The 24870-nt window shown below is 41.2% G+C and overlaps 1 protein-coding gene across 1 annotated transcript; it reads right to left on the minus strand.

Moving 5' to 3' along the window:
* Nucleotides 1–978: 978 nt before the first annotated feature.
* Vha55 (V-type proton ATPase subunit Vha55) lies at nt 979–15465 on the minus strand. The gene is made up of 8 exons (XM_080271283.1): nt 15393–15465; nt 12635–12867; nt 11808–11979; nt 11207–11297; nt 9334–9520; nt 8013–8201; nt 4971–5121; nt 979–2295 (listed from the first exon to the last, which is right to left on the minus strand). The coding sequence occupies exons 2-8, from the start codon at nt 12857–12859 to the stop codon at nt 1841–1843; spliced, it is 1470 nt and encodes a 489-aa protein (XP_080127409.1). The 5' UTR covers nt 12860–12867; nt 15393–15465; the 3' UTR covers nt 979–1840.
* Nucleotides 15466–24870: the final 9405 nt, after the last annotated feature.

Genomic DNA, 24870 nt, shown 5'->3' on the forward strand with positions numbered 1-24870 from the left:
CTCAAGAGACTCACAAGCAAGATCAATCCTTTCATGCTGGACAATCTCCACATGTTCTCCCCAACACACGCACAAACAAAATCAGCAAGATCTCACAGTCTACCTCTAATGCTACTACATCTCTTATGCTCCCACTTATTACAAATACTACACAAGATGGAATTACTTCCCAGGCCCTTGTGGCAAACTGCAAATGGTCATTGTCCCTCCTCTTTGATGGTACTGTCACCAGCCTTAGATACCATCATTTTTATTTGCATTTACTCTCAAGCCCTTGTGCCCCACACCATCTCTCCCCTTTCTAAATTTTTCCTCTGCCTCCCTTTCATTCTCTGCAATCAACACCAAGTCATCAGCATATAACACATCCCGTGGGAGTCCATTTCTGAAGTCGCATGAGAGGGCTTCAAGCACCATGATAAACAATAAGGGGATCAAGACTGACCCCTGATGCATGCCAACATTCACGGAAAACTCATCACTCAGATTTCCATTCACTCTCACCTGGGTGAAAGCACTCACATACATAGCCATGATCACTCTAACCAGCCACTCTTCGATCCCAAGCCTTCTCATTGTCCACTTCACCACCTCCCTAGGAACTCTGTCAAAAGCCTCCTCCAAATCAATAAAAATAAAGCACAGCTCCCTTTTCTTTGCTATTTCTCCAGAAGCTGTCGAACAATAAATAAGGCATCAATGGTCCCTCTGTTTGGCATAAACCCAAACTGAATCTCATCAATATTCATCCTTTAACTTATCATACCATCTAGAACTCTCTCCCACGCTTTTAGTATCTGGTCCAAAAGTTTTATGCCTCTATAATTCCTTCTTTCCAGGGCATCACTCTTCCCTTTGTATACATTTACAATCACACTCTTCAGCCAGTCATCTGGGACAACACACTCATGTATAATCGTATTCAGTTTTTACCTTTTGGTATGGAAAATAATACTTCACCTTTAACATTTACTATACACTTTATTTGGACAATGCATTAACATCACCACCATTTTATGACATGGCCCAAGTTAAGACAACAGACAAACTCTATACCTGAAGAGCTCCACATATACACAAGATAAACACTTATGACGGTAAGGTAAAGTACAATCTCTACAATAACGGAGAGCAGATGTGTTTATTATGTGGAATGTACATGAACATACTATTTTTTATCCTTGTCATCATTCAGTCGCCTGCAAACACCTCATTTTTACTATTATGCTCATTGGCACACATCTGCTCAACTAATTTATATACAACTGCACCAAATTCAACAAGTTGTGCTATACAACAATAGCATAAAATATAAATACATGGTCCACTTCTTACAATGAAACATAACTGAAACATGTATGGATGAACTTTGTATTGTCTCAATTTTTACAACACTTTCAGTTATACAAACTTTCCAGGCACTCCCTCTCATTCAATCCTAAGAATGTATAATCAACAGTACAGTACATATAAAAAAATGGAGAATCTAATAATGCATATATTTCCTACACCCTACTACTTTCTTTAATATACCTACTTGATAAATAAATAACTTCAAAATTTTAATCTTACATTAATTACTGATGATAGCTATGACCTTCCTCAGTACATTATCATCAGCAATCTAGAATACACCCAATACCATTCTGTACTCTTCATTCCTAAAAATGAATTCAAACATTGCAAATTATTATGTCTCTCAGTGGCTTCTGCTGTATTCTTTTTAATTTCCACCAATACCAACAATTTCCTTATCTCCAGTCTTACACAAGACGTACATACAACCAGCTAAAAGGAAAGGAGAATCACCACATGACAATGATATACATCTATATGCCCCTTACTGTGGTCGGTCTCGGGGATAGAATTCAGCCAGGGTAGAGGCTGGGATACGCTTCAGCATCTCCTTGGGGAAGATACGCAGCAACTGCCACCCAATGTCCAGTGACTCAAAAATGGTCCTCTTCATGTATGACCCCTGAGAGATGAAGGACTTCTCAAACTTGGCCAAGAACTCCAAGTACAGCAAGTCATCGGATGTCAGAGCCTCTTCACCAACCACAGCCTTCATGGCTTGCAGATCCTTTGCAATGGCATAGCAAGCATACAACTGATTGGAGACATCTGAGTGATCCTTGCGAGTCATGCCCTCACCAATGGCGGACTTCATGAGTCGGGACAGTGACGGTAAGACATTGATGGGAGGATAGATCTGACGATTGTGCAACTGACGTTCAACATAAATCTGTCCCTCTGTAATGTAGCCTGTGAGATCTGGGATGGGATGGGTGATATCTGAAAAGAAAGTTTTCAGGCATATTAAAATTTTACAAAGTACAGTCAGAAACAAAAGTCTGGCTATTATTCCACAGCATCATATTTGTCACTTTCTTCCCAGATGCATCATATCAAAGATAATAATCTATAAGCTGAAAAACATACCAAGCCTATCTCACCTTATGAATATTAGTCAGCAGGGGAAAGTGAGCAGCAGAGGAGATGACAAAGTAGGCAAACTTTTGTCCAGTGTTGTGAAGTACCAGCACAGTATATACCAAATTAAAATTTCAGCATGCCAATACAGTAGAGTTCTTTAGGGGTCATACCTTCTTAAAGAAGTTTATCTCATATATACTTCCTGATGTGCAAAACTTCTGGTGTAAATACTGTCTCAATCAAACTGGTGTGAACTGTCATATCAGGACAATTTGCTGTGGATACACTTGTACTGACGAAATGTTGGGAAAAAAAAAAAAATGCCGTCTACGGGCGACTCTACACTGAGTGCCAACCAATGGTTTCCTATACACCGGGAAACCATTTACTATGCTGGGTGGTAACCATATAACCAAACTATGGCACCTGGTGGTTTAGTGGGTAATTATGGCACTCCAGGCGGACTAACCCTGTGTCGGTTTATATCCAAGGGATGGTTGGGGTTTATTGCTCACATAATGCCACTCAGGGATGAGTAAGGCTGGTCACTCATCTTAAATGTCAAGACCAACTTGCCTAGCCCCGGGCTCCTTCGCTCCTCACAGGGCACCCTAGGATGATGATGACCAAATATGTACAGAATGTTGTGGGAGAAAAACTGGTGGATACTTAAAGTTTTTATGATGGTGGAAAGTCACATACACGAATAGCTAGATGCTTGGGTGTTACACCACATTTATAGACCATGGCCCATGCTGCATGCGTAAGTCTTTTCACCAGATAACATCTCTCTATACGTCATAATCATGATTCATTTCCCTTCTCAAACTCATGTGTCGAAGGGCCCCACACAGGACCTCAATGTAACATCTTTCACAGTCTACCCCTAAGCATTCTTCTCTCCACATTCATACTATGACTCATCTCAGCAAGTCACCCTCCCTCATCCTCTCGGCATATCCAAACCATTTACCTACCAGTTCACATCACTATGCTACTATCTCTCACGCAAAAATTTTCTTATAGTACACTACTCTCAGTCTTATCATCCAGTGATTCAGTGTGTGCTTTAACCCATGGACTGCAGCAATATGACCACTTTAGTGACCACTGAAAAATAACATCAAATGTACATCATCTTGGAAATGGTAGGAGACACCTCTTCATGAAATATTTTTACTCAATTCACCATTGTTACAGAGTTACTGGGGATAGAAATTTCCCAGTTGGTGAGAAACTGGCAACTCTGCCAGTGGAAGTCACTCCTGTCAAAGCTTGAGTGTGTTGCCCCTTAGTCTAGTAAGCCATAACTTGAGCATGATGAGCTGCTTTTGATGATTTATTTAATCTTTGCCTCACTTCCCTCAGCCACTGTTGGCTCTGCATTTGATTTTAGAATCATGGACTGATTTTCCTGGACAGGTCTGAGCACCTCCTCAGCGGCTAAAACCATGGTAAATGAAATAGCAGGTGAATGAATTTCATTCATTATTGCTAGTGTCCCTTTGTTTCTGGGCTCAACATAGAGGATGGGGATGAGATAACGGATAGCCTAATAACACAAAAATTGAATGACACTGCTCCTACAAGAAACTTCATGGCACACTATTAAAAAACCCACTTATATGAGGTTAGTCACATGCTATGGGTTAATATCTGTACTGGTATCAGAGGTAGACTGCGAGATAATGCTGATTTTATGTGTACGGCGTGCCGGGGTGAGCAGGTGGAGATTGTCAGATGTGAAAGGATTGAACTTGCTGGTGAATCTCTTGAGTGTGTGGAAGAGTTTTGTTATTTGGGAGACATGTTGTGTGCTGGAGGTGAGGCTGGAGCTAGCTCTGTGGCTAGGGTGAGAAGTGGTTGGAAGAAGTTCAGGGAGCTCTTGCCTCTCCTGACATTGAGAGGGCTCTCCCTACGTGCTAAGGGTTCTTTGTATGCAGCATGTGTTAGGAGTGTAATGCTGTATGGTAGTGAGACCTGGCCGGTGAAGGAGGAAGATATTCGCCGGCTCAGACGTACAGAAATGACAATGATTAGGTGGATGTGCAGTGCGTCCCTGCGTCCAAGGCCTGGAGAGGCTGGGTTTACGATGGAAGAGTTGAGAGGTAGGATGGGACTGGAGTGTATTGGTGTTGTGATGAGGAGAGGTCGATTGAGGTGGTTTGGACATGTGGAGAGGATGGGGGATGATAATTGGGTGAGGAAGGTGAGAAGTGTTAATACTGGAGGTGGGGTTATGAGGGGTAGACTGAGAAAGACATGGGACGAGGTCATTAAGTGTGACCTTAGGGTTAAGGGACTGAACAGGGAGGCTGCAATGGATCGTGCAGCGTGGAGAGCCGCCATTAGGTGACCAAGGCCGACACATGTAAGCATGTTGGAGCCTTTAAAAATGAAAACGAAAACAGCAAGGGAACAAGGGTATTTGAAATCCCAATGGTTGTACAATTTCCAACTGGAGAGGCTTACTACTGAAAGATCTTAAAATGAGGATTATCTGTAAAAGGAGAATGACAAAACTGATATCTTACCATCGTTAGGCATAGTAAGGATAGGTATCTGTGTGATGGAACCCTGCCGCCCCTCCACTCTACCAGCACGCTCATAGATGGTGGCCAAGTCAGTGTACATGTAACCAGGGAAACCTCGACGTCCAGGCACCTCCTCTCGGGCTGCTGACACCTGAAAGTAACATTATATACCATTACTACAAAGATCTGTTTAACTATTTATGCAAACATGAGTTGTATGGCATCAAGCTATAAAGAAGACATGTAGGATCATATACCTTATGATCCAGACATAAAGCTGCTACGTAACCAGTAGGTGTGATATACAGTAAGCCATACAATTTCAAGTCACACAGTAAGGTACACTAAAGAGGAAACTGCTGTTCACTGAACTGTCTGTTCATTCGTTTCGTTTACAAAGGCTTCAAAATGCTTGCATGTGTCAGCCTTGGTCATCTATTGGTATCTCTTCATGCTACTCAACCTTTAGCAGCCTCTTTTTCAGTCCTTTATCCTTGAGGTCACTCTCTAAAGTAACCCCTCAATTATCCGACATAACTGAGCCAAAGGCATGTCCAGGTAGTGCCAATGTCTGGAAAATGAACAATATCCCCCTACTATATCCACACCCTACCTACACCCAACCTCCTACCTGTACCTAACATATTTGTACAGTATCTCTGCCTATTTTGGTAGCATTCTCCGGTCATTCTAGAATATTTAGACATCAAGACACATATAGGAATATACAAATTAATGCAAAACACTAAGAAAACCATGCAAAAAAAAAAAAAAAAAAAAAAAAAAAAAAAAAAAAACCTGTATGTACAGTACAGTACCCCTCCAAACTTTGGCAACGTTTTCGATCATTCTGGCACATTTAGACATTACAACATACATAAGAATATCCAAAGTAAAACACCAGGAAAACCATGCAAAAAAAAAACTTAAACAAAACAAAAAAACTTATATGTACAGTACCCCTCCAAAGTTTGGCAGTGTTTTTCGGTCATTTTGCAATATTAAGACATCAAAACACGTTGGAATATCCAAATTAATGCTAAACACCAAGAAAACAATGCATAAGCAACAAAAATCCACAAAAAAAAATGGAGACAGTTGGAAAATCAGTTATCTTTCTAGGACACGAGTGATTGCTGCTCCTGGGACATGCACATAAAAATTCCAGGGCCAAATATGTCACCGGAAATTGGGGTTACAGTACTGTATATATGGGGTTACAGTACTGTATATTGATATAAATGGTATACCATCATCTTCGCTGGTGTGTCTACTATAAAATAAGCTAATAAAATAACAGAACACTGATGAGAAAATAACAAAATTGCAGTGAGAATAACTGTTGTTCAAGAGTATAACTTACCTTTATATAACTTCCTAACATCCTAGTGCAAAATTTTGCCGGCACCTTGAAAGAGCTAAGCATATGTCTAGATGCAGAATTTTATGAGCTTTCTTGTGGTGTTTTTGGAATTTTGATGTGACCAACAGTATTCAAATACATCACTAAAACTTTAAAAACTCATGGGTCAGTGATTTCCGCGCAATGGAGGGGAGGGAGTGAGGAGAGAGCCGGGAGGCAGGCCTAGCAAGGCAGGGAACATGGAAGAGTATGGAGGAGGGACAGGAGGGGAAGGGAGAAGTGAGGCTGTGGGCAGGATTTTCACCCTTCTATCATGAGGTGGATAGGCGCTTTCACCTGACTTGTGGCTTGCGGTCCGTGTTACACAAACGGTGGCAGGTTGGAAAGACTAATCTTGGTGGTGCATGACTTTGGACATTCAATGGGGATGCATACTGGTATTTTGACACTGCTTGTGGGTTATGGTTGGTATTACTCGGATGCCGGAGGTTTGTAGGGAGTGATTGGGCCAGCACGCAACTTTGACGATTCAGTACAGGGGCAGACGGACATTATAGCTCAGGTTGTGGGTTACAATCTATTTCTCAAGTACGGCTACAGCCCAGTGGCCATGATACCGATTGTTTGAATGTGTCAGCTGGCCGGCTGAAGGTCTCAGGGACTTTTTATGTTCTGATAATGACAAGTAAACTCAGATAATGATTTAATACAGCCATGGTCCAGTATCTGGACAATGAACATGCCCGGATACTGCACATCCAGATAAATGAGGGATTACTGTATAACTTTTTCCCAGGTTTTTCCAGCCTGCCTCTTGCATCCCTACCTTAAATGCTGACACTTCTTACCTCCACATGCCGTGCAGCAATGAATACTAACCCGAAAAAGGAGTTGCAAATAAACATGTCATTTTACTGTTCTCTAACTCTGAACTTTCACTAGTACATATATGACCAAATACAAGAATTAAAGGATGCTATTTAAGAACTATTGTGGGGATGGAAGGGACTGTGGTAAATAAGGACACAGGTTCAAAGTTCAGCTGTTTGCAGAGAATATCTTGGCAATCTGATATTTTGGATGGAGTTTTTACTTTTCCTTAACACTCCACTAACTCATTATACAACAGTCTAATACCAATACATTACTGGTGGTCCTAAAAGTGATATCATTTGAACATCAAAATACAGATGTCAGTATTAGTGCTAAGTCGTGAAAATAAAAGAGATCCTCTGTCCGAGTGTACTACTGTATCAAGAACTGACTTCCTAATCTATTTCTAGCCTTGTGTTTAATGTAGATGGAACCAAACTTGAGTTAATGTAACAATGTGATTTTTTTTTTTTTTTTTTTTTTTTTTTTTTTTTTTTAAACCCACTGAGGGACACAAAGGCTAAACACCAACAAGCTATTTGTAAACTATTGTCCGTGATTCCGCAGGCTGAAAGTGATAAGTGGGTGTTCACTTACAGCAAGGCTGGGTATCATCATTTGGTTATAGGGTCCCCATCCAACATAAAAGATTTCCTGGGTTACAGGACACCATGTAATTTATCTTCATTTATTCATCCCTCAAGCCTTCAAATTTCTGAGGGCTATATCACAACAGTAGGTGAAAACAGCTAACAAAATTGATGCAGAGAGAGATACCAATAAGAAGATGGTTATACAAGACTAACCTCACGCAAGGCCTCAGCGTATGAGGACATATCAGTTAGGATGATGAGGACGTGCTTCTCACACTGGTATGCCAGGTACTCGGCAGTGGTCAGGGCAAGGCGGGGTGTGATGATACGCTCAATGGTTGGGTCATTGGCCAGGTTCAGGAACAGGCACACATTCTCCATTGAACCATTCTCCTCAAAGTCCTGTCAGAGGAGAAGTTAAATCATCAATATCATCATCAACATTAACATCATCATCATCATCATCATCATCATCATCCCCACCAGCCTGACCCTTTTTCCTATCTAAAGGTGGAGTGAGGTGGAATCCAGAAATAATGCAAGTGAAAACATAAATAAAGGAGAACTATCAACAGCATGCCCAGTGAAACAGGCCAAGCACTCATTCACACATTATTCAAACCTCCAGAATCCTGGCTCCACCTCACATGTCTAACCATCTCCACATAATTTCTGCTAATTTTCTTGAAATCTTTAAGCCTGGGAATGTCTTTTTATTATTATTATTATTATTATTATTATTGGGGCAATGCAGGATTGGATGATGGATGGAAGGATTATTATTATTATTATTATTATATTCTTGCCATTTCCTAACAATTCTACTCAGCTTAGGACAGGCTTTTTCAATTGGACAGATTAGATGCACCATAAATGAACCCCTTCAGTATGAGAGAGGTCTTTCTAATGTTGAACAAACTGTCTAGAGATAGCAGAAATAAATTAACATGGATGTCATCTGGATTCAAAGTAGGCTATTAAAGATGCACTTCACATACACCTGCCAGAAGGGTTCATGTTTGGTTTTCATAATCTCAGCTTCCACAGTGCTTTTCCAAGACCCTAAACTGGATATATGTAAGTTTCTGGGCAGTAATCTTGCTGGTTAAGGAGGTCCCTTAGCACTTCTTCCTACACAGTTTATTTCTGAGCACAGCACTACAATCTTTTGTTCTGTGTAATGTATGCAAACTATGCTGGTGAAGAAAACAAATGAATAACATACCAGCGAGTGTTATTTGGTGTACAGGCAGTCCTAATTATGAGTTATGGATGTGTGCGAAAATATTACAACTTATTCAATACACAGTAAATGGTACTTCAACTTGGGAGGAACGGGTAAATTAGCTTTCAAGGTATCAGGTGAATCTCATTAATTCAGTATCTCAGAAATCTATTTGATGACTGGAAAAAAGTATGAAAAGATTATTTAAAATGAACATTCACTCAAATGGTCAATATATTGTACATCAATAAGAAAAAATGTGATAGACTGCCTCCTAAGTTTATGAAAATGCAGTTCACCATCTCTGACCTGTTTGAAGAATCGGGCAGTTTCCATGTTGACACCCATGGCAGCAAACACGATGGCAAAGTTGTCCTTATGGTCATCATGCACACCCTTGGAAGGCAATTTCACCAAACCAGCTTGACGACAAATCTGAGCAGCGATTTCATTGTGAGGAAGACCAGCAGCAGAGAAAATGGGAATCTTCTGTCCTCTGCAAGGAGATGACAAGCTATCACCAATCATCATCACCACCACCACCTTTAGCCTAATCTTTTTTCCAACCAACTGCTTAGAGTGAGGTAGAATCCAAAATAAAGAAAGAGGCACTCACCATCCACTCACTTGATGTAGTGCTACTCTCAGGTGCTTGACCTTTCCTCTCCTGTCTATCTTTCTCTCATTCTTTCCTCTTCCTTCTGTCTACAGATGACTCTACAATGAGTGACAACCCAAATGGTTTCCTGTACACCAGGAAACCAGTTATTATGTTGTGTGGTAACCATATAACCAAATTATGGCACCTGATGGTTTAGTGGGTAATTACAGTGCTGTAATCAGATTAAGCCATTGCAGGTTTATATCCAACAGGTGGTTGGGGTTTACTGCTCACATAATGCCACTCACGGATAAGTGAGGCTGGTCACTCTCATCTTGAATGTCAGGACCAACTTGCCTAGCCCAGGGCTCCTATGCTCCTCATGGGATAACACTGGATTACATGATGAATGAATGATGATGATTTTAAGTTGAACAACTATCAGTGGCATGCCCAGTGAAATGGGCCACACAAACATTCATACATTATTAAATCCCCAGGAATCCTATCTGGCCATGTGGAGAGGATGGAGAGCGGGAGACTAACTAGGAGAGTGTACAAGAGCGAGGTGGAAGGTGGGAGAGGGAGGGGGAGGCCGAGGACTAGATGGAGAGGTATAAGAGAGAGGGGGGTTTGAGCTGAGAGCAAGCCAGTGAAGTGGCATTAGACAGGGCGACATGGAGACGATTTGTTTGTGGCCACCCCTTACGGGATTGAGGCATCTGGCAAAAGATTGACAGAGAATAGAATCCTACCTCCACCTCAGTTATAAATTACAAATACAGTACAGTACTATGTACAGTATTGAGGACTGGTATGCATGTAATAAATACAGTACTCATGTAGCCCTATCCTGACTGACAAAGTTCCACCTATCAATCATACAATCTTATGTTGCTCTATATGAAGCCTAGGCGCCTGGGTCTTGGGTATTCAGTCCAGATATTCAATGAGCGAGAATCAGTCATTTCGCCCGAGTGGAATTATAAAAGCAATTAATTTCAACCACTTATGGGCAACACTCAATAGAATTAATGCTCATTAACCCACTCGTGCATCGTATCTGGCTTACTGCACACAATTCAAATAATGGGACAGTAATCTTGTCAGAAAAAACTCCCATAATGGGACAGTAATCTTGTCAGAAAAAACTCCCATAATGGGACAGTAATCTTGTCAGAAAAAACTCCCATAATGGGACAGTAATCTTGTCAGAAAAAACTCCCATAATGGGACAGTAATCTTGTCAGAAAAAACTCTCATTGGTGTTAGAAATAAAAGCATCGAAACTCTATCTTATTGGCTGTATTGCTTGAACTGTAAGTGTGAAGGAGCAAGACAGTTTCAAAACACCTCCGTATCTCAATTTCACACACTCTTCTTGTTACATTTTCCAACAGTCTGTCCTCATTTCCATAATGATTCAATCCAAAACAACATGTCCTATGTTCTCTCCTCCATAGGCATAATCAATTTTCCATCTACTGGTATTCTACAATTCCATATTTCATCAACTCTACTTCAGTTTGTGAACAAAACATGGCTGTACTATTCTTTACCATACAATATTGCAATACCCACCGAGCAATTGAATTCATGACATCAATGGAAGAGATACCAGTCTGAATCATCTCCTCAGGGTAAGTTCGTGACCAAGGGTTGATGGGTTGACCTGAGGAAGCAAACCGTACTGCATAATTTACTGATTTCTCGGAACATGTTAGTGATGTGTTCTAATACTGTATATTACAACTTTCATAAAAATGGTACTATAAACTGAGTGAAAAATGGCAAACCACCTTCATAGGTAGCAATAGAATATGAACAGGCAATTTTCTTTATTGCTATGCACTTAAAAGCAAGCAAGAAAGCCAAGTACTTAACAGCAACATGTACAGCTATGCTACTTTATGTTTCTCATGAGACAGGGCAAAAAAATATATCAGTAAAGTACTGACCAATACTTGCCCTAATGATACTTATTAACCGGCACAATGTCGATAACATCTGCTTACTGATATTTATTAACCCATTCAGAGTGAGAGGTAATTTAAATTCTCTTCTTTCTGCTACCAAACAATTTTACTCAGTGATGGGGTTAATGAATGCTGAAACCTCTCTAGTATGAAAAGTTCTCCCAAACTTAATAAAACTGTTTTATAATAATGAAACACTGACAAACCTTGAATATCCAAGAAGTCTTCAGCGAGAACAGTGGGACCCTGATCAATAGGCTTGCCAGAACCGTTGAAAACACGCCCCAACATGTCCTCCGATACGGGAGTTCTCAGAATGTCACCGGTGAATTCACATACTGTATGCTTGGCATCCACTCCTGATGTACCCTCAAACACCTGAAATACCAATAATACTAGTATGAGAAGAAGAAAAGAGATGAGCAAAGGTATATATATATCTCCCTACGTTTCAAGTGGGGTTGGTGGAGGATTAGTGCCCCTCCCTGTAAAAACAATTAACTCTAAGCCCTTGGCCACCCTGTTCGGGATACATGGCGTCTGGCAATGAATGATGATATATATATATATATATATATATATATATATATATATATATATATATATATATATATATATATATATATATATATATATATATATATATATATATATATATATATATATATATATATATATACCATCATCAGGACCTCCTTTCCCACCCTAGGGCAGGGTGAAGAATAGCAATGTCCAGACAGCCCAAATTTGCCCAATCTAATGGGCCTGGCTTCCATTCGTTCACCATTCAAGCCCTATCTGATGTGCCAAAAACACTCACCCCCTTCTGTAGCTTCACATAAATGTATCCGACAGAGTCAATCCAGACAATGTCACATTAAAATGGGGTGCCAGATCCCTGATCATGCACTTCTCTTCACAATATTCATCCACCCAGCTCGATCTCTTGTCAGTCCCCTGGCCTCACCGACTTCCAAACCTCTCTTACTCACATACTCATCCTCTCTCTCTCTCTATATATAATAAAACTCACCTGCACAACGGCTTTTGATCCACTAACTTCCAGCACTTGTCCTTTCCTCTCTGTACCATCAGCCAAATGGAGGTTCACAATTTCAGCAAACTTTGGGAATTTCACATCATCAAGGATAACCAAAGGACCATTCACTCCAGTCACTGTCTTGTAGCACAGGCGAGGCTGTGCAATGTAGTCCCGCTGCACAGCTGCAGCATGTTCCAAGTGGCCAAGAGTAGGCATGTTGTAATCTGAAAAAATAAACAAAAACAGTAATTTCTTGTCATAGTTTGGCCTTTTTCTATAAAACCCTCCTATTGTTAAGGCAACTCTATACTCTTCTTACCTTAATTTGTCCCAGATTTTCATCCTTTCACTCCATATTTCACATAGCTCAGTAGCAGGAAGACAGTGCTTTGGTTCTACATGTTTTTCACTACATTTCTTCCTGACTAGCACTATATTCTAGTTTTAAGCTATTGCTACAACACGACAATCAAGATAAAGAAATGGCAATTCTAGGCTAAGTTAGAGTAAATGAGTACTGTATTCTATTCCAGTTAATGCCAAATGATTTTATTCAGTTGAGTGACTCATAAGAGACTTCGAGTCCTAATACTGTATACTGTACTAGCATCCCGTTACCAACTGGTCACCTAACGGCAGCTCTTTACACTTGCTCGATCTCTAGCAGCCTCCCTATTCAGTCCCTCATTCTTGAGGTCACAGAATAGGAGAGTAAGGCGCAGCAGTATAAATCGTTTAGGAAAAGGTGTTAGGGCACTTCCTTAATGGACAAAAAATGGGTCTTGATGAAAGAAGTTAAGCCTGAGAAACACCACTACTGATAGGCATTGAGGAAGAGCTGTGGCCACCTACAACAGCAACAACAGAAGAGAGAGAGAGAGAATTTTTTTTTTTTTAACTTCACAATATGGAGTTCTATTATTGTACTTCATACTGTATGTATCCTAGACTTTACAGAATATCTATTTATCTATCTTTGGCCAGACGCCCGAATCCCAAAAAGGGTGGTTGTTTCTCTGAGTTCGTTTATGAAGTGTTTTAATGTAACTGCTTAGCGCTATTTTGCTAACCTCTATCATATTTTAATGGATCTCTCCCATGTGATGTATATCAAGATTTACTTTATGATCCCACTTACTTTTGCCATCACATGATCGTGCAATGACTGGCAAACATGCCATCATTATCAAATGCCTTAACATATGATAACTGTTTTGCCTTGTTCTACCTAATAATGCCCAGTACACTCTTAATCACTGGCGTAATTCACCCATGCCCTACACTAGATATTGTATAGGTATCCCCCATCACCTCAATATTCAGCAGTGAGTTGGATACTGCGTTATTACACGTCTCATCCAACTATCCTAAAAGCTTTCCCATGAGTAAAAGATGAAAATTAAGCACAAAATACAAAAAAGTAATGATAAAAATACAGTAACAGTGTCGACTGGTTACTGTTAATGAGCCAGTTGATACACCTGGACGCCAGATATTCCATAGAACCACTGGTTGTCCTCTTTCGGCCCCAGATATTACTTTAATAGAGCTAAGCCGGCAGCACTGGATATTGCGACAACGGATAATTGAAAGTTTATCGCACACATTTTAGTTTGCATGCTGTGAGGTCGGTTATAATCACTGGGGGGTCTGGGGGGGGCCAAGCCCCCCCAGTTAGGTTTCAATGGCTCCAGTTAGGCTTCCACTACTATTTTTTTTTTTTATTGTTTTCATCTGAGTTTGTTTGGTAAGACGTCATGTCCAGTTGGCAGGACTGGTACAAAACACGCTGCAGGGGGCATTCAGGCAGCCTTCTGTAATATCGCAAAGTACGTATGCAGTATTTCGTTTCTTCTCCCATAATTTTTTATTGAAAATCAAATGTTGATCACCTGTGATGTATCCAGTACTAAAATCATTTTCCTTAAGAACGTAGGTCAGTAAGAAAACATTTCGAATTGCAGCATCACTGTCATCTAAAAAAAAAAAAAAAAAAAAAAGTGCTGGGTAGTAATCACATGATCATGTAACAGCAAAGGTAGATGTAATTATAAAGCAAATTGTTATGTACATCAGAAAGGAGGCATCAATAAAATAACAATACAGGTCAGTAAAACAAAGCTCAGCAATTAAATTAACATTTAACGCTATGTACGATATACTGGTAAGTTATATACAGTATGAAGCACAATGCAACCTCCTATTTATCAATATTTTAAAAAGGACCACTGTATAATCTATACAAAACATACAATCCTATCAAACACTTCATTCCAATAGGAAATTTGGAAATACAGGTACTTGTACTTCATAAAAAAAAAAAAAAAGGTAAAACACCATAAATTATGTTTATCCCTAGTCTCAAGGATATTTACCAATTTACTAATACTGTTTTATAATAAATTTCACGAAATTAAGGTTAGCCTACCTGATAAGTGAGATACAACAGCCAGAAGAGGCTGTATAAAATACATCTATGATTTGAAGGTTCTTAAGTTAACCTCAGTTTCACCGTAACTGCCAAGCAAACTGGATTTTCTACCCTAACATTCATATATGTTGATGTCAAACCATTCACGACTCACTATAAACAATAGTCAATTACGCTAAATTGAACATTATCCTGTCACTCAGGACTATTATCTTAAAAAATTAAAATAACTTCGCTCATAACTCTGAATTCATACAATGACCCATGCTTAATACAGATGCAGCAGCTTCTGATAATGGAAATTTTGCCATAACTTACTTGTTTCAGGACCAATGCACTGCTCACACAACAAGCGTCTCCGTCTGCCTCACTTGTCATATGATGTCAGCTGATCAATGGCTACGCGAGCCATGCAGGGATCGAAGCTGAGGAGGTTCTTCGATCCCAACATGTCTCATATTCTGTCTATATTTATGGTACGAGTACAGGTATTTGTCAAAAGTCAATAAAACATAATTAATTGTAATATTGAGTGAAATGCCAATAATATTACCCTTTTCAGGCTTTTGCATTTTGACAATAATCTAGTTTTCTATGGTAAACAAGAGGGTAAACTATTATTCTTTTGTTTTAGTCATCTACACATTTCTACTTGGCCTTCAGTGATTCCCCATTGTGCCAGGTCTTGTGTTGAACGCTGAATAAAGATTCCAGACATTCCCTCCATCCCACCCGAACCATCCACCCCAAAAGAGTGTGAAAGATCGTCAATAATGGGACCTGCAGAGAGTTGCTCACTGACAGCATAGATGCGGGGGTTGTTCGGGGATTAAGGATTAAAGGTATTGATTGATGACCTTAGTATTAAAGATATTAGGAGCAAGGATACTGAGTATTAGGGATGGGAAATAATTTAACTCTTAGTTGCAGTGACGAAAGAATGAGCATTTGAAGATGTCACTGATATGCATGGTATTCTAGGTTGTGGTTGCCTGTTAGTGAGTGTGTGTCACTACCGTTGTTTAAAATTTTCTATGCCAGTTGTCTGTGTATCTGTCTTCTTGCTGCAAATCGATCTAGTCTGATGTTTTATTATAAGGTGACTGATGCAGAGTGCCTATAATCACGTCTGATCCATCTTCCAGCATTGTTTTGTTTCAATCTCATCATATTAATATTGAGTTTGTGAATCGCAGACGGTGTGGCAGTATAGCAAGTGTAGTCGGACAAGTGTTTTATAGACAAGAATTTTTTATCTACGTTGCATCCACTAAGTATTTCCAGGAATTAAGCCTTTCCCTCCTGCTGCCCCAGTGTGTGATTCCACCTCAAGTCCGCTGGGAGATGGACACTCAAGAACTTAACTAATAGCAGTGTGGTGTTGGTTCTAGTGTTGGTGATATTGTGTATTTTGTACTGGAAGAGAATCGGGGAATATTGCATGTTGTTTTGCTGTCGCCCCAGCAAGGCTCATATGAACGTAAATCTAGTGGCCTGCAGGGTGAAGCTGTCCTTTTACTGTCCACCGTCCTCTTTCGGAGGATAGGGAGGGAGTTGAGGAACGTTTTTACGACCGGGATGTGAAGCCGTCCATGTCATGTCGATGTCATCACGTGAAGGCGCAATTTTCCGGCACCTGGAAGGGGGGGGGGTGAGTAAGTGGAGCACGTGTCACGTCTGTATGACAATCGACATTTCGCATTCCAGCTCTTAGAAACAGATGTGTCATTTCAGAGCCAAAAACAATCAAGTCTGTCTAATTGTGATTCACACACACCGCAAAATTCTATATGCAGAGGAAAGTGACAGTGGAAGATCACTAATACGGCAATACCACACAAATAACTGGGACAGGGGAAGCCTAACAACTGTCGAGAACGACTTGTTCTTGATGTTTAGATTATAATTGTCTGTGAAAATAATCGTTCTTTGATGCCAGAAGTCTTAATTTTACTGAAAGTCTTTTGTGTGAGACTTTCCTGAAGACCTTACAGATGACTGCAACAAATATATCCACTTGTCTAAATGCAGGAGTCGGTCAGGTTCTTCTTGTCACCGTAGTAGTAGTAGTAGTAGTAGTAGTAGCAGTTGTTCCCTAGACAGTCTGACCGAACAGCCCCGAGTCCCTTAGGAAGGCCACGGCCGAGACAGGGAATTCCTACAGAGCTCTTAAGATGTGTATGTTGTGTTGTTGGCGCAGGTGATTGTGTACAATGCAGTCTTCCATAATGTGCTTAACAGTATGGGGTGCTGTTTTGCATCCTGGACAGGCGTCAGCGACGGAGTCAGCCGGCATCTTCTGATAACTCAAGAGGGCTGGATGATGCCCACATCTCACCCTGACAAGATGGACCCTGTCCTCACGAGGGAGGTAGGATTCAGAAGAGTGGATATCAGGAGGCCGTGCAAGCAGCTGTGTGACTGAATGGAGCGGCGAGTGATCTGAGTATGGATATGCTTCTGGAATCTGGTTTGAGGTGGGCAAAGGGAGAGAGAGATGGCAGTATATTTGTGTATGATATCGTGTGCTGGGTGTTGCTTTGATGTTCCTTGGTATGTGTGGATGTGCTGCCCATGGACGGATTACCAGGTAGGCCTATAGGCAAAATGGGCAACTGCCTACCAGGCCATGGCCTGTCCCAGACTTCCAGGGCTGAATAAATATACTCTTTGGGCGTCCAAATAAGGGTCATCACCCATCAGGACATCAAAAAAGGCCATTATACTGTAGGCCATGCCAAAATTTCACTGGAAATAACCGAAAAAAAGAGATCTATATGTTGAGGCCAACCGTCTGTGTTGCTTACCAGGTCACAGCAGGGTTAATCGGGCCCTGGTGCTGCCATGTAGTGTAGTGGATGGTGTGGGTTTGTGGAGGCTGCTGCAAGAATTTGTGTGCCTCTCATGTCTAGATGATCCTTGACTTTGAGGACTTTGCTTTCTTGATGTAGGTGGTCTGTGGGTGTAGTAGCTGTGCAGCCTGTGATTATTTTTAGGGCCTTGTTCTGTATGGTCTGTGAGTGTTGTAGTGTGTTTTAGTGAGGTTAGAAGTCCAAGCTGGGGTTGCATAATTCATCACTGTACGTATATATTGTTTATCTACCTTAGTGGTGGTTTCTTTTTTGTGTCCAAATGTTGTATGGGCAAGTGAACTTAAGGCATTGAGTTTTGGTGTTAACTTATCTTTAATGTTTGTGATGTGTTGTTAAAATGACATTGATGTATTGTATGTTACACTAAAGATTGTGTGTGTGTGTGTGTGTGTAATTCACCGGGTCGGTCAGGATCACTTGATGGTCGTGATCGCCAGCTTTTACCCTCCCGGAAAGGAACCGAGAGCTCATATAGTCCGATCTAAGGGCAAGGCTGTGACCTTCACACACCCACACACCCGTCCCTTTGCTCAAGGGGGACAGTAACCACCCACTTCGTCGGTGAAACTTTTCGCAACCTGAGCGAGGCGCGAACTCCCGTCTACCAGATGGCAAGCGAGAACGTTACCACTGCACCAGCGAGCGGTGTGTGTGTGTGTTCTTACCTAATTGTTCTTACCTAATTGTATCTTTACAGGAATGAGTCAAGCTCGTACTGTCCCGTGTCTTAGACCATATTTATCGTACATATCCTTAAATTTGTGAATTGTTTTGGCACACACTATTTCATTCGGTAGTGCATTCCATTGATCAATTGCTCTGTTTGGGAAACTGAATTTCCTTACGTCTTTATCACCTCTCTTCTTATGCGCGCGCGCGCGCGCGTGTGTGTGTGTGTGTGTGTGTGTGTGTGTGTGTGTGTGTGTGTGTGTGTGTGTGTGTGTGTGTCTGTCTGTCTGTCTGTGTGTGGTAGGGGAATGTTGTTTATGGTAAGGTATGGAATGTGACTGTGTTCTGCTGTCCAGTTTGTGAGAAGGGTTACTGTAGATATGACTGGATCTATTTTAAGCCTGTTTGTGGTGAACCATTCGTGTAGCGTGTTGAAGTAAGGTTGAAGGATGTATGCAGCTGTGTTTGCGTTTGGGTGTGCACATGTAAGTGTTATGTCATCCGCATAGGAAGCTATGTGTATTTGTGGTGTGTGGAGTGTGGGTATGTCGTGCATGTATAGGATAAAGGGAGTAGGGGACAAAGCAGATCCTTGAGGGACGCCGTTTGTGAAGTTTCTGATGTTCGATGACTGACCGGCAAACGTTACATGTGCACATCTGCCTGCTAAATAGTTTGCCAGCCATCTTTTTGTGTTATTGTACATGTTTATGTTGAATATTTTGTTTGTGAGTTTGTGGCTGGGGATAGTATCAATAGCTTTGCTAATGTCTAGTGTGACTATAGCAGTGTTCTGTGTGGTGGCCTAGCTGAATTGATGCCATCAAAAACTCTGCGTAAGGTCTGTGAGAAGAGTGTTTGTGGAGTGTAGCTGCCTAAAACCATGTTATGATGGGGCTTGGGGGATGTGAGGTGTAACTAGTTGTAATATCAGTTGTTCAGTGACCTTGGAGGGGCTGCAGAGGAGTGTGATGAGGCGTGTGAGGAAGGTAACGTGGGGTCTTTGTTGGGTTTGGGGATAGTGATGATACTGTCATGCTTCCAGATGTTGGGTATTATGTTGTGTGAGTAGCTGTAGTTTGATATGTTGGTGGTGCTTGTATGCCTTGTGGTCCAATTTTCACATGTAGCTGCCCGAGTTTCGCGCGAACGTTTGGGCCGAAAGCCATGTGGTATATTTTGCTTATTAAAATGGTCCATGATGTGTCTAAGAATGTGCTTCCAACTGAAAGAGTTCTGTCTGTGGAGTTAATAACTGTCACATTTGCCAATAGCCAGTTATGGGGGCTCTCTCCGGTTTGAAATGTCTGAGAAAATATAAAAAGCAGAAGAGGAACATGAACGCCTTCCGTACTCTACAGTATATGTTATCCGCTCCTGTCGCTTTATCAGTGTGGGAATAATAGTTTCGCAACTCTTTGGATGTGCATGACATAAAAACAAATAAACAAACAAGGAACATCATCATCATCATCAACACCAAACCTCTTTTCCTACCCTAGCATTGGGCGAAGTAGGGTAAAAAAAAAAAAAAAAAAAAAAAAAAAAAACTAATTAAGGTCTACTCAACTGAATGGGCCACACTCCCACTGACTCACCATTCAAGGCCCTGGAATCCTGACTCCACCGCACAGGCATAATCATCCTTAACCCGTCAAATATCATTAATAAATTTGCTTTGTAATACTTTTCATGTTATAATGAACGAAGATGTAAGTATAAATAAGCAATCTCAAATACCACTTTGGCTCAAGAAAGTTTATTAAGACGGCCCAAAGGTGACCCCCCCCCAAAAAAAAAAAGGCTCAGTATTTATTGACTTTTTCTACCAAACAATATTCATACTCCTACTTATCCAAAATGTAATATTATCCTCTCTAATTAAAAGAAATGCTATAAATACATAATACATTCCTACAATAAAATCTCCTGAAGCATCACACTGAAAAGGCTCATTCGTTCTAGAGTATACAGTCAATGGTGAATATATAAACAAAAGGAATTTCCTATAAAAAGGGGGAAAAAGTTGAAGTCAAGATTGAAGTCAAGGCTGAAAAATGTAGACACCCGTAACACTAGACATGAAGAACAAGGGGGCATCATCAGCATTAACAGTGAGCGGTAGTGTAGTTAGCATGGAAGACTTAGTAGATCGTCTTTCATCGTGCATATTACACCGCTCACACGTTAATGATGTAAAGTATATTGATATTTAAAATGATATTAATAATATACAAAATATAAAAATGAAATAGGGAAAAGGTAACTAAGGAGCAGATGCTAGGAAAAAAAAATCCAGTCCAATAATAATTAACCTTGTGCATTAGTCTAAGAAATACTTGAAAAAAATGCGGCGCTGCTCCTCCGCATCTTCAGGTGAGAAGGAGAGGTTGTGTGTGCGGGTGGACTGGGTAGTGGTGCAGGTGGATGAGGGAGTGGAATGGGTGTGAGGAGTGGGAAAGGTGGTGTAGGGAGAGGGGACGTTGCTATAAGGAGTGTTAATGCCGCTGTGTGAAGAAGTGTTAGAGAACATAGCGCTGGAAAAGGCATTGTTTACGTTGCTGTTAAAGGAAGTGTTATTGTAAGAGGGAGAGGTGGTCTGAGAGGAAGTGTTAGGATAAATGTTGTTAAGGAAAGTGTTGTTGTGAGAAAGAGTGTCAGTGCAGGCGCCAGAATTTGCACTGCTATGAGCCAGTATAGAATCAGCACCCTCACCTAAGTACGACCCCGAAATATCCTGACTCGGGCGGCAATGATAACAATGCGACCCACTTCCACGACTATACAGCGTCCCCAGGAGTCGTGTACCGCAGGCGAGGCAGCGACTGACGACTACGGAGGGATTCTGAAGGAGGAGAGAGGCAGGGGTGGGTTGTTTGAATGTGAGGCTGACAGAAGCGGTGCAGATAGCATGTGTGCTGGGTTTGATGTTTGCTCCGGCTTTTTTCCTTCTCTTCGGCAGTTCTTCTTTCATCTCCTCATTTTCTTTTCTTATTCCCTTTGCCTGTTCTATTTCCATCTCCTCACTGTCTCTTCTTTCTCTCTTTGCTTCTTCCATTTCCATCTCAGTGTCTCTTTTCGCTCTCTCCTCCTCTTCTATATCCATTTCCACATTTACAGTTTTTGCTCTCTTCGTCTGTTCTCTTTCACTCACCATATTTCCACTTTTTCCTCTCTTCGTCAGTTTTCTTCCCCTCTCCTTTTCTCTTTTTGCCCTCCTCGCCTGTTCAGTTTCCTTCTCCAGATTCATTCTTTTTGCACTCTTCACCAGTTCTTCTTCCATCTCCTCATTTCCTTTTCTTGCTCTCTTCGCCTCCTCCATTTCCCTCTCCACATTTACTGTTTTTGCTCTCATCTCCTGCTGTCTTTCCCTCACCACATTTGCTCTTTTTGCTCTCTTCGCCTGTTCTGTTTCCATCTCTTCGTTGTCTCTTTTTGCTCTCTTTCCCTGTTTTCTTTCAATCTCCTCATTTTCTCTTTTTACTCTCTTCGCCTGTCCTTTTTCCGTCTTCTCATTTTCTGCCCTTGTTCTCTTGATCTTTTCTTTGTCCGTATTTCTGTTTTCTCTTCTTGCTCTCTTTGCTCGCTCCTTTTTCTGACGACCATTTTTTCTCTTACGTGCATTATTCGCTTGTTTAGGCGTTTTCTCTTCCATTTCTTCCATCTTGCTTGTATAACCCACGCCTTTCTTCTCATTTTCTCTCTTACTTTCTTCGTTCGTATCTCTCCCCTCCTCCCCTCGTCTCTTACTTTCATCATTCCCTCCTCTCTCCTTTCCCTCCTCTCTCTTATCTCTCTCAGTCGTTAGTTTCTCCATCTCCTCCTCTTCCTCTCTCTTTCTCATGATTTTTCTTTTCTTTCCTCTCTTCCATCTCTTCGTTTCCGTTGCCTCTCCACTGTCCTTCTCCTCCTTATTCTCTTCATGGTGTAGCTTCTCTTCCTTCCCTTCTCTTGCATATTTCATTCCCCCAGGTGCTTTTATTTTTACCTCCTTTTTCTTATTCACTCTTTTTCTCCTCTTCCTTCTTTTCTTTGTTCCAGCCTTTCTCCCCTTTGGTCTGTGTTCATTCTCTCTTAATCTTTCAGTCATTATCTCACCCTCCTCTTCCACCTCATCCTTCTCTTCCTCCTCCTCCTGCTGTTCTTGTTCTTTTTCTTCCTCTTGTAACCTCATCATCTTCCCTCCTTTACCCAATTTCCCTTCCTTTCTTCGTTTCCACTTTGCCTCCTCCGAGCATATATTTTTGGCATTTATTGGTTTTCTGTCAGATTTTGCCTCGTGGTCTTCTTGCTCTATCACATTCACTTTCTTTCTTTTCGTCGTTGTCTTGACCCACTTTTTCTTTTTTTCTTCCTGCCTCTCCTCCTCCTCCTCCTCCATTTCTTCTTTCTCCTCCTCCTCCATTAGCTCTTCCTTCTCTCTCTCTTCATCCTTCATCTGTTCCATCTCTTCTTTTATTCTCTCTCCTTCTGTTAGAGTCATCCATTCCCTTTCCCCCTCTTTTTCTTCCTTGTTTTGATCACTTCTCTTTCTCATTTCTCTCTCCCTCTTTAGCTGGAGTCGGCTTTTGATCCTGCTTTCCCCCATATTCTTTTTCTTCCTCTTTTCGGCTTCTGTTCTTCCTCCTTTGATATTTCTCTTTTCCGTTTTGTATTTCTCCTTCTCTCTTAGCTTACAAAGATTGGCACTTATTTTTGACGTCTCCTTTTTACGTTTTGCTGCTCCCTTCTTTACAACTATCCTCTTTCCTTCCTCCACCCCTTCTTCTCCCTTCTTTTTTCCTGTCTTCTTTTTCTTCTTCTTCCTTCCCTGCTGCGTTGCCCTTTTCCGTTTTCCTATTGCTTTCTTTACCACTTTCATTCTTTCTTCTTCAATTGCCTCTTTTCTCTCCTCGTCCTTCCCCCTTTCCTCCTTCTCTCTCGTCTTTCCTCCTTCCATTTCCTCTTCTTCCTTCCTCTTTTCCTCCTCCTCTCTCATTCCATTCCTCCAGTTTCCTACTCCAAGTTGAATCTTCTCTTCATACTTCGTCTCACTTTCCCTCAGTTTTGTTCCTCTCTTCTCTACCTCTCTCTTCATCCCCTTTTCTATTGCCTCTTTCCTCTTCACCTTTCTCTTTCCCTTTTTCTTTATCATTTTTCTCCTGTTGCTTGCACCATATCGAAACTTCTTGTTCTTCTCCCTCTTCTTTCTCCTTCCTTTTTTCATCTCAATGTCCTTCCCTCCTTTTCCTTCCCTCTCCTGTGATACATTTTCTCTCTTTTCTTGCACCTCTGATATTTTCTTTACATCCTCTTCTATTGCCCTCATCTCTTCTACTTCCTCGTTTACTGCCCTCTCTTCCTCAATCACCGTCTTTTCCTCTTTCTCCTCCTCTTCTTTTTCTCGCGTTGATCTCTGAGTCTTTTTCCTCCCCCTACGGCCAAATATCCTCTTTATTATAAGTCTCTTGTTGCGTGGAACCTCAGTTGCTATCTTCTTCATCTTGCTCGTCTTCTTTTTCCTAATTCCTCCCTCTCCTTCCATCCCTCTCGTCTTCTTTGTTCTTCCTACTCCTTTCACATCCATCTTTCCTTCTATCCCTTTTCCTTTCTCCCCCCGCTCTCCTTCCTCTCTTCTACCTCTTTCTTCACCCTCTTTCCTTCGTATCTTTCCTGTCTTCTCTTCCCTCTCTCCTTCCTCTATTCTTCCTCTTTCCCCCTTTTCTATATCCACTTCTCCTCTCCTGATAATTGTAGTAGTTACTGGGATGGTGGTAGCTGTGGTGGGTGCTGAGATGGTGGTAGCAGTTGAGGTGGTGGTGGCAGTGGAGGCAGACGCGGCAATGGTGTTGATGGCAATGGTGGTAGCAAGCGAGTTGACAAGAGCACTGGCACAACCTGGGGATAGAGGGGTGTAAGTGGTGTCAGTGGTGTAAGTTATTAGATGTCAGTGATGCAATGTCAAGGTGTAAGTGATGTCAGTAATTTGGGATCAAGGTGTAGCTTTAGAAAAACCTTCAGACGCGAGCGCTTATAAGACTTCTTTCACCCTATCACTGCTGGAAATCCATTATAAATATACACGTAATACAGAGTACGAACAATGATAGTAACAAAGAGCTTCACGAAACTTACTGTCAGAGTAGTGCACGAAGATTAAATTAAGCCCTTGTTTTATGAGAGCAAAACTCAAAACACGTGAGAAGATAGGAATTAGTTGCTAAACTGCATTCCACCTTACATAACGCAATCGGCAAAATGGTAAAAAGGGAAAA

Source organism: Coenobita brevimanus, chromosome 45, assembly GCF_032717465.1.
Source record: "Coenobita brevimanus isolate Jiangsu-jjx chromosome 45, ASM3271746v2, whole genome shotgun sequence".
In the NCBI taxonomy this organism is placed as follows: Eukaryota; Metazoa; Arthropoda; class Malacostraca; order Decapoda; family Coenobitidae; genus Coenobita; species Coenobita brevimanus.

Bases quoted from the DNA above. Each gene is read 5' to 3' on its own strand.
- Vha55 (XM_080271283.1), bottom strand. From the start codon at position 12,859: ATGCCTACTCTTGGCCACTTGGAACATGCTGCAGCTGTGCAGCGGGAC. The intron at 9,521-11,206 runs GTGGGTATTGCA...ATCTCCTTGCAG, and splicing joins GTCATGAATTCAATTGCTCG to AGGACAGAAGATTCCCATTT. The intron at 8,202-9,333 runs GTCAGAGATGGT...CTCCTCTGACAG, and splicing joins CTGCCCGATTCTTCAAACAG to GACTTTGAGGAGAATGGTTC.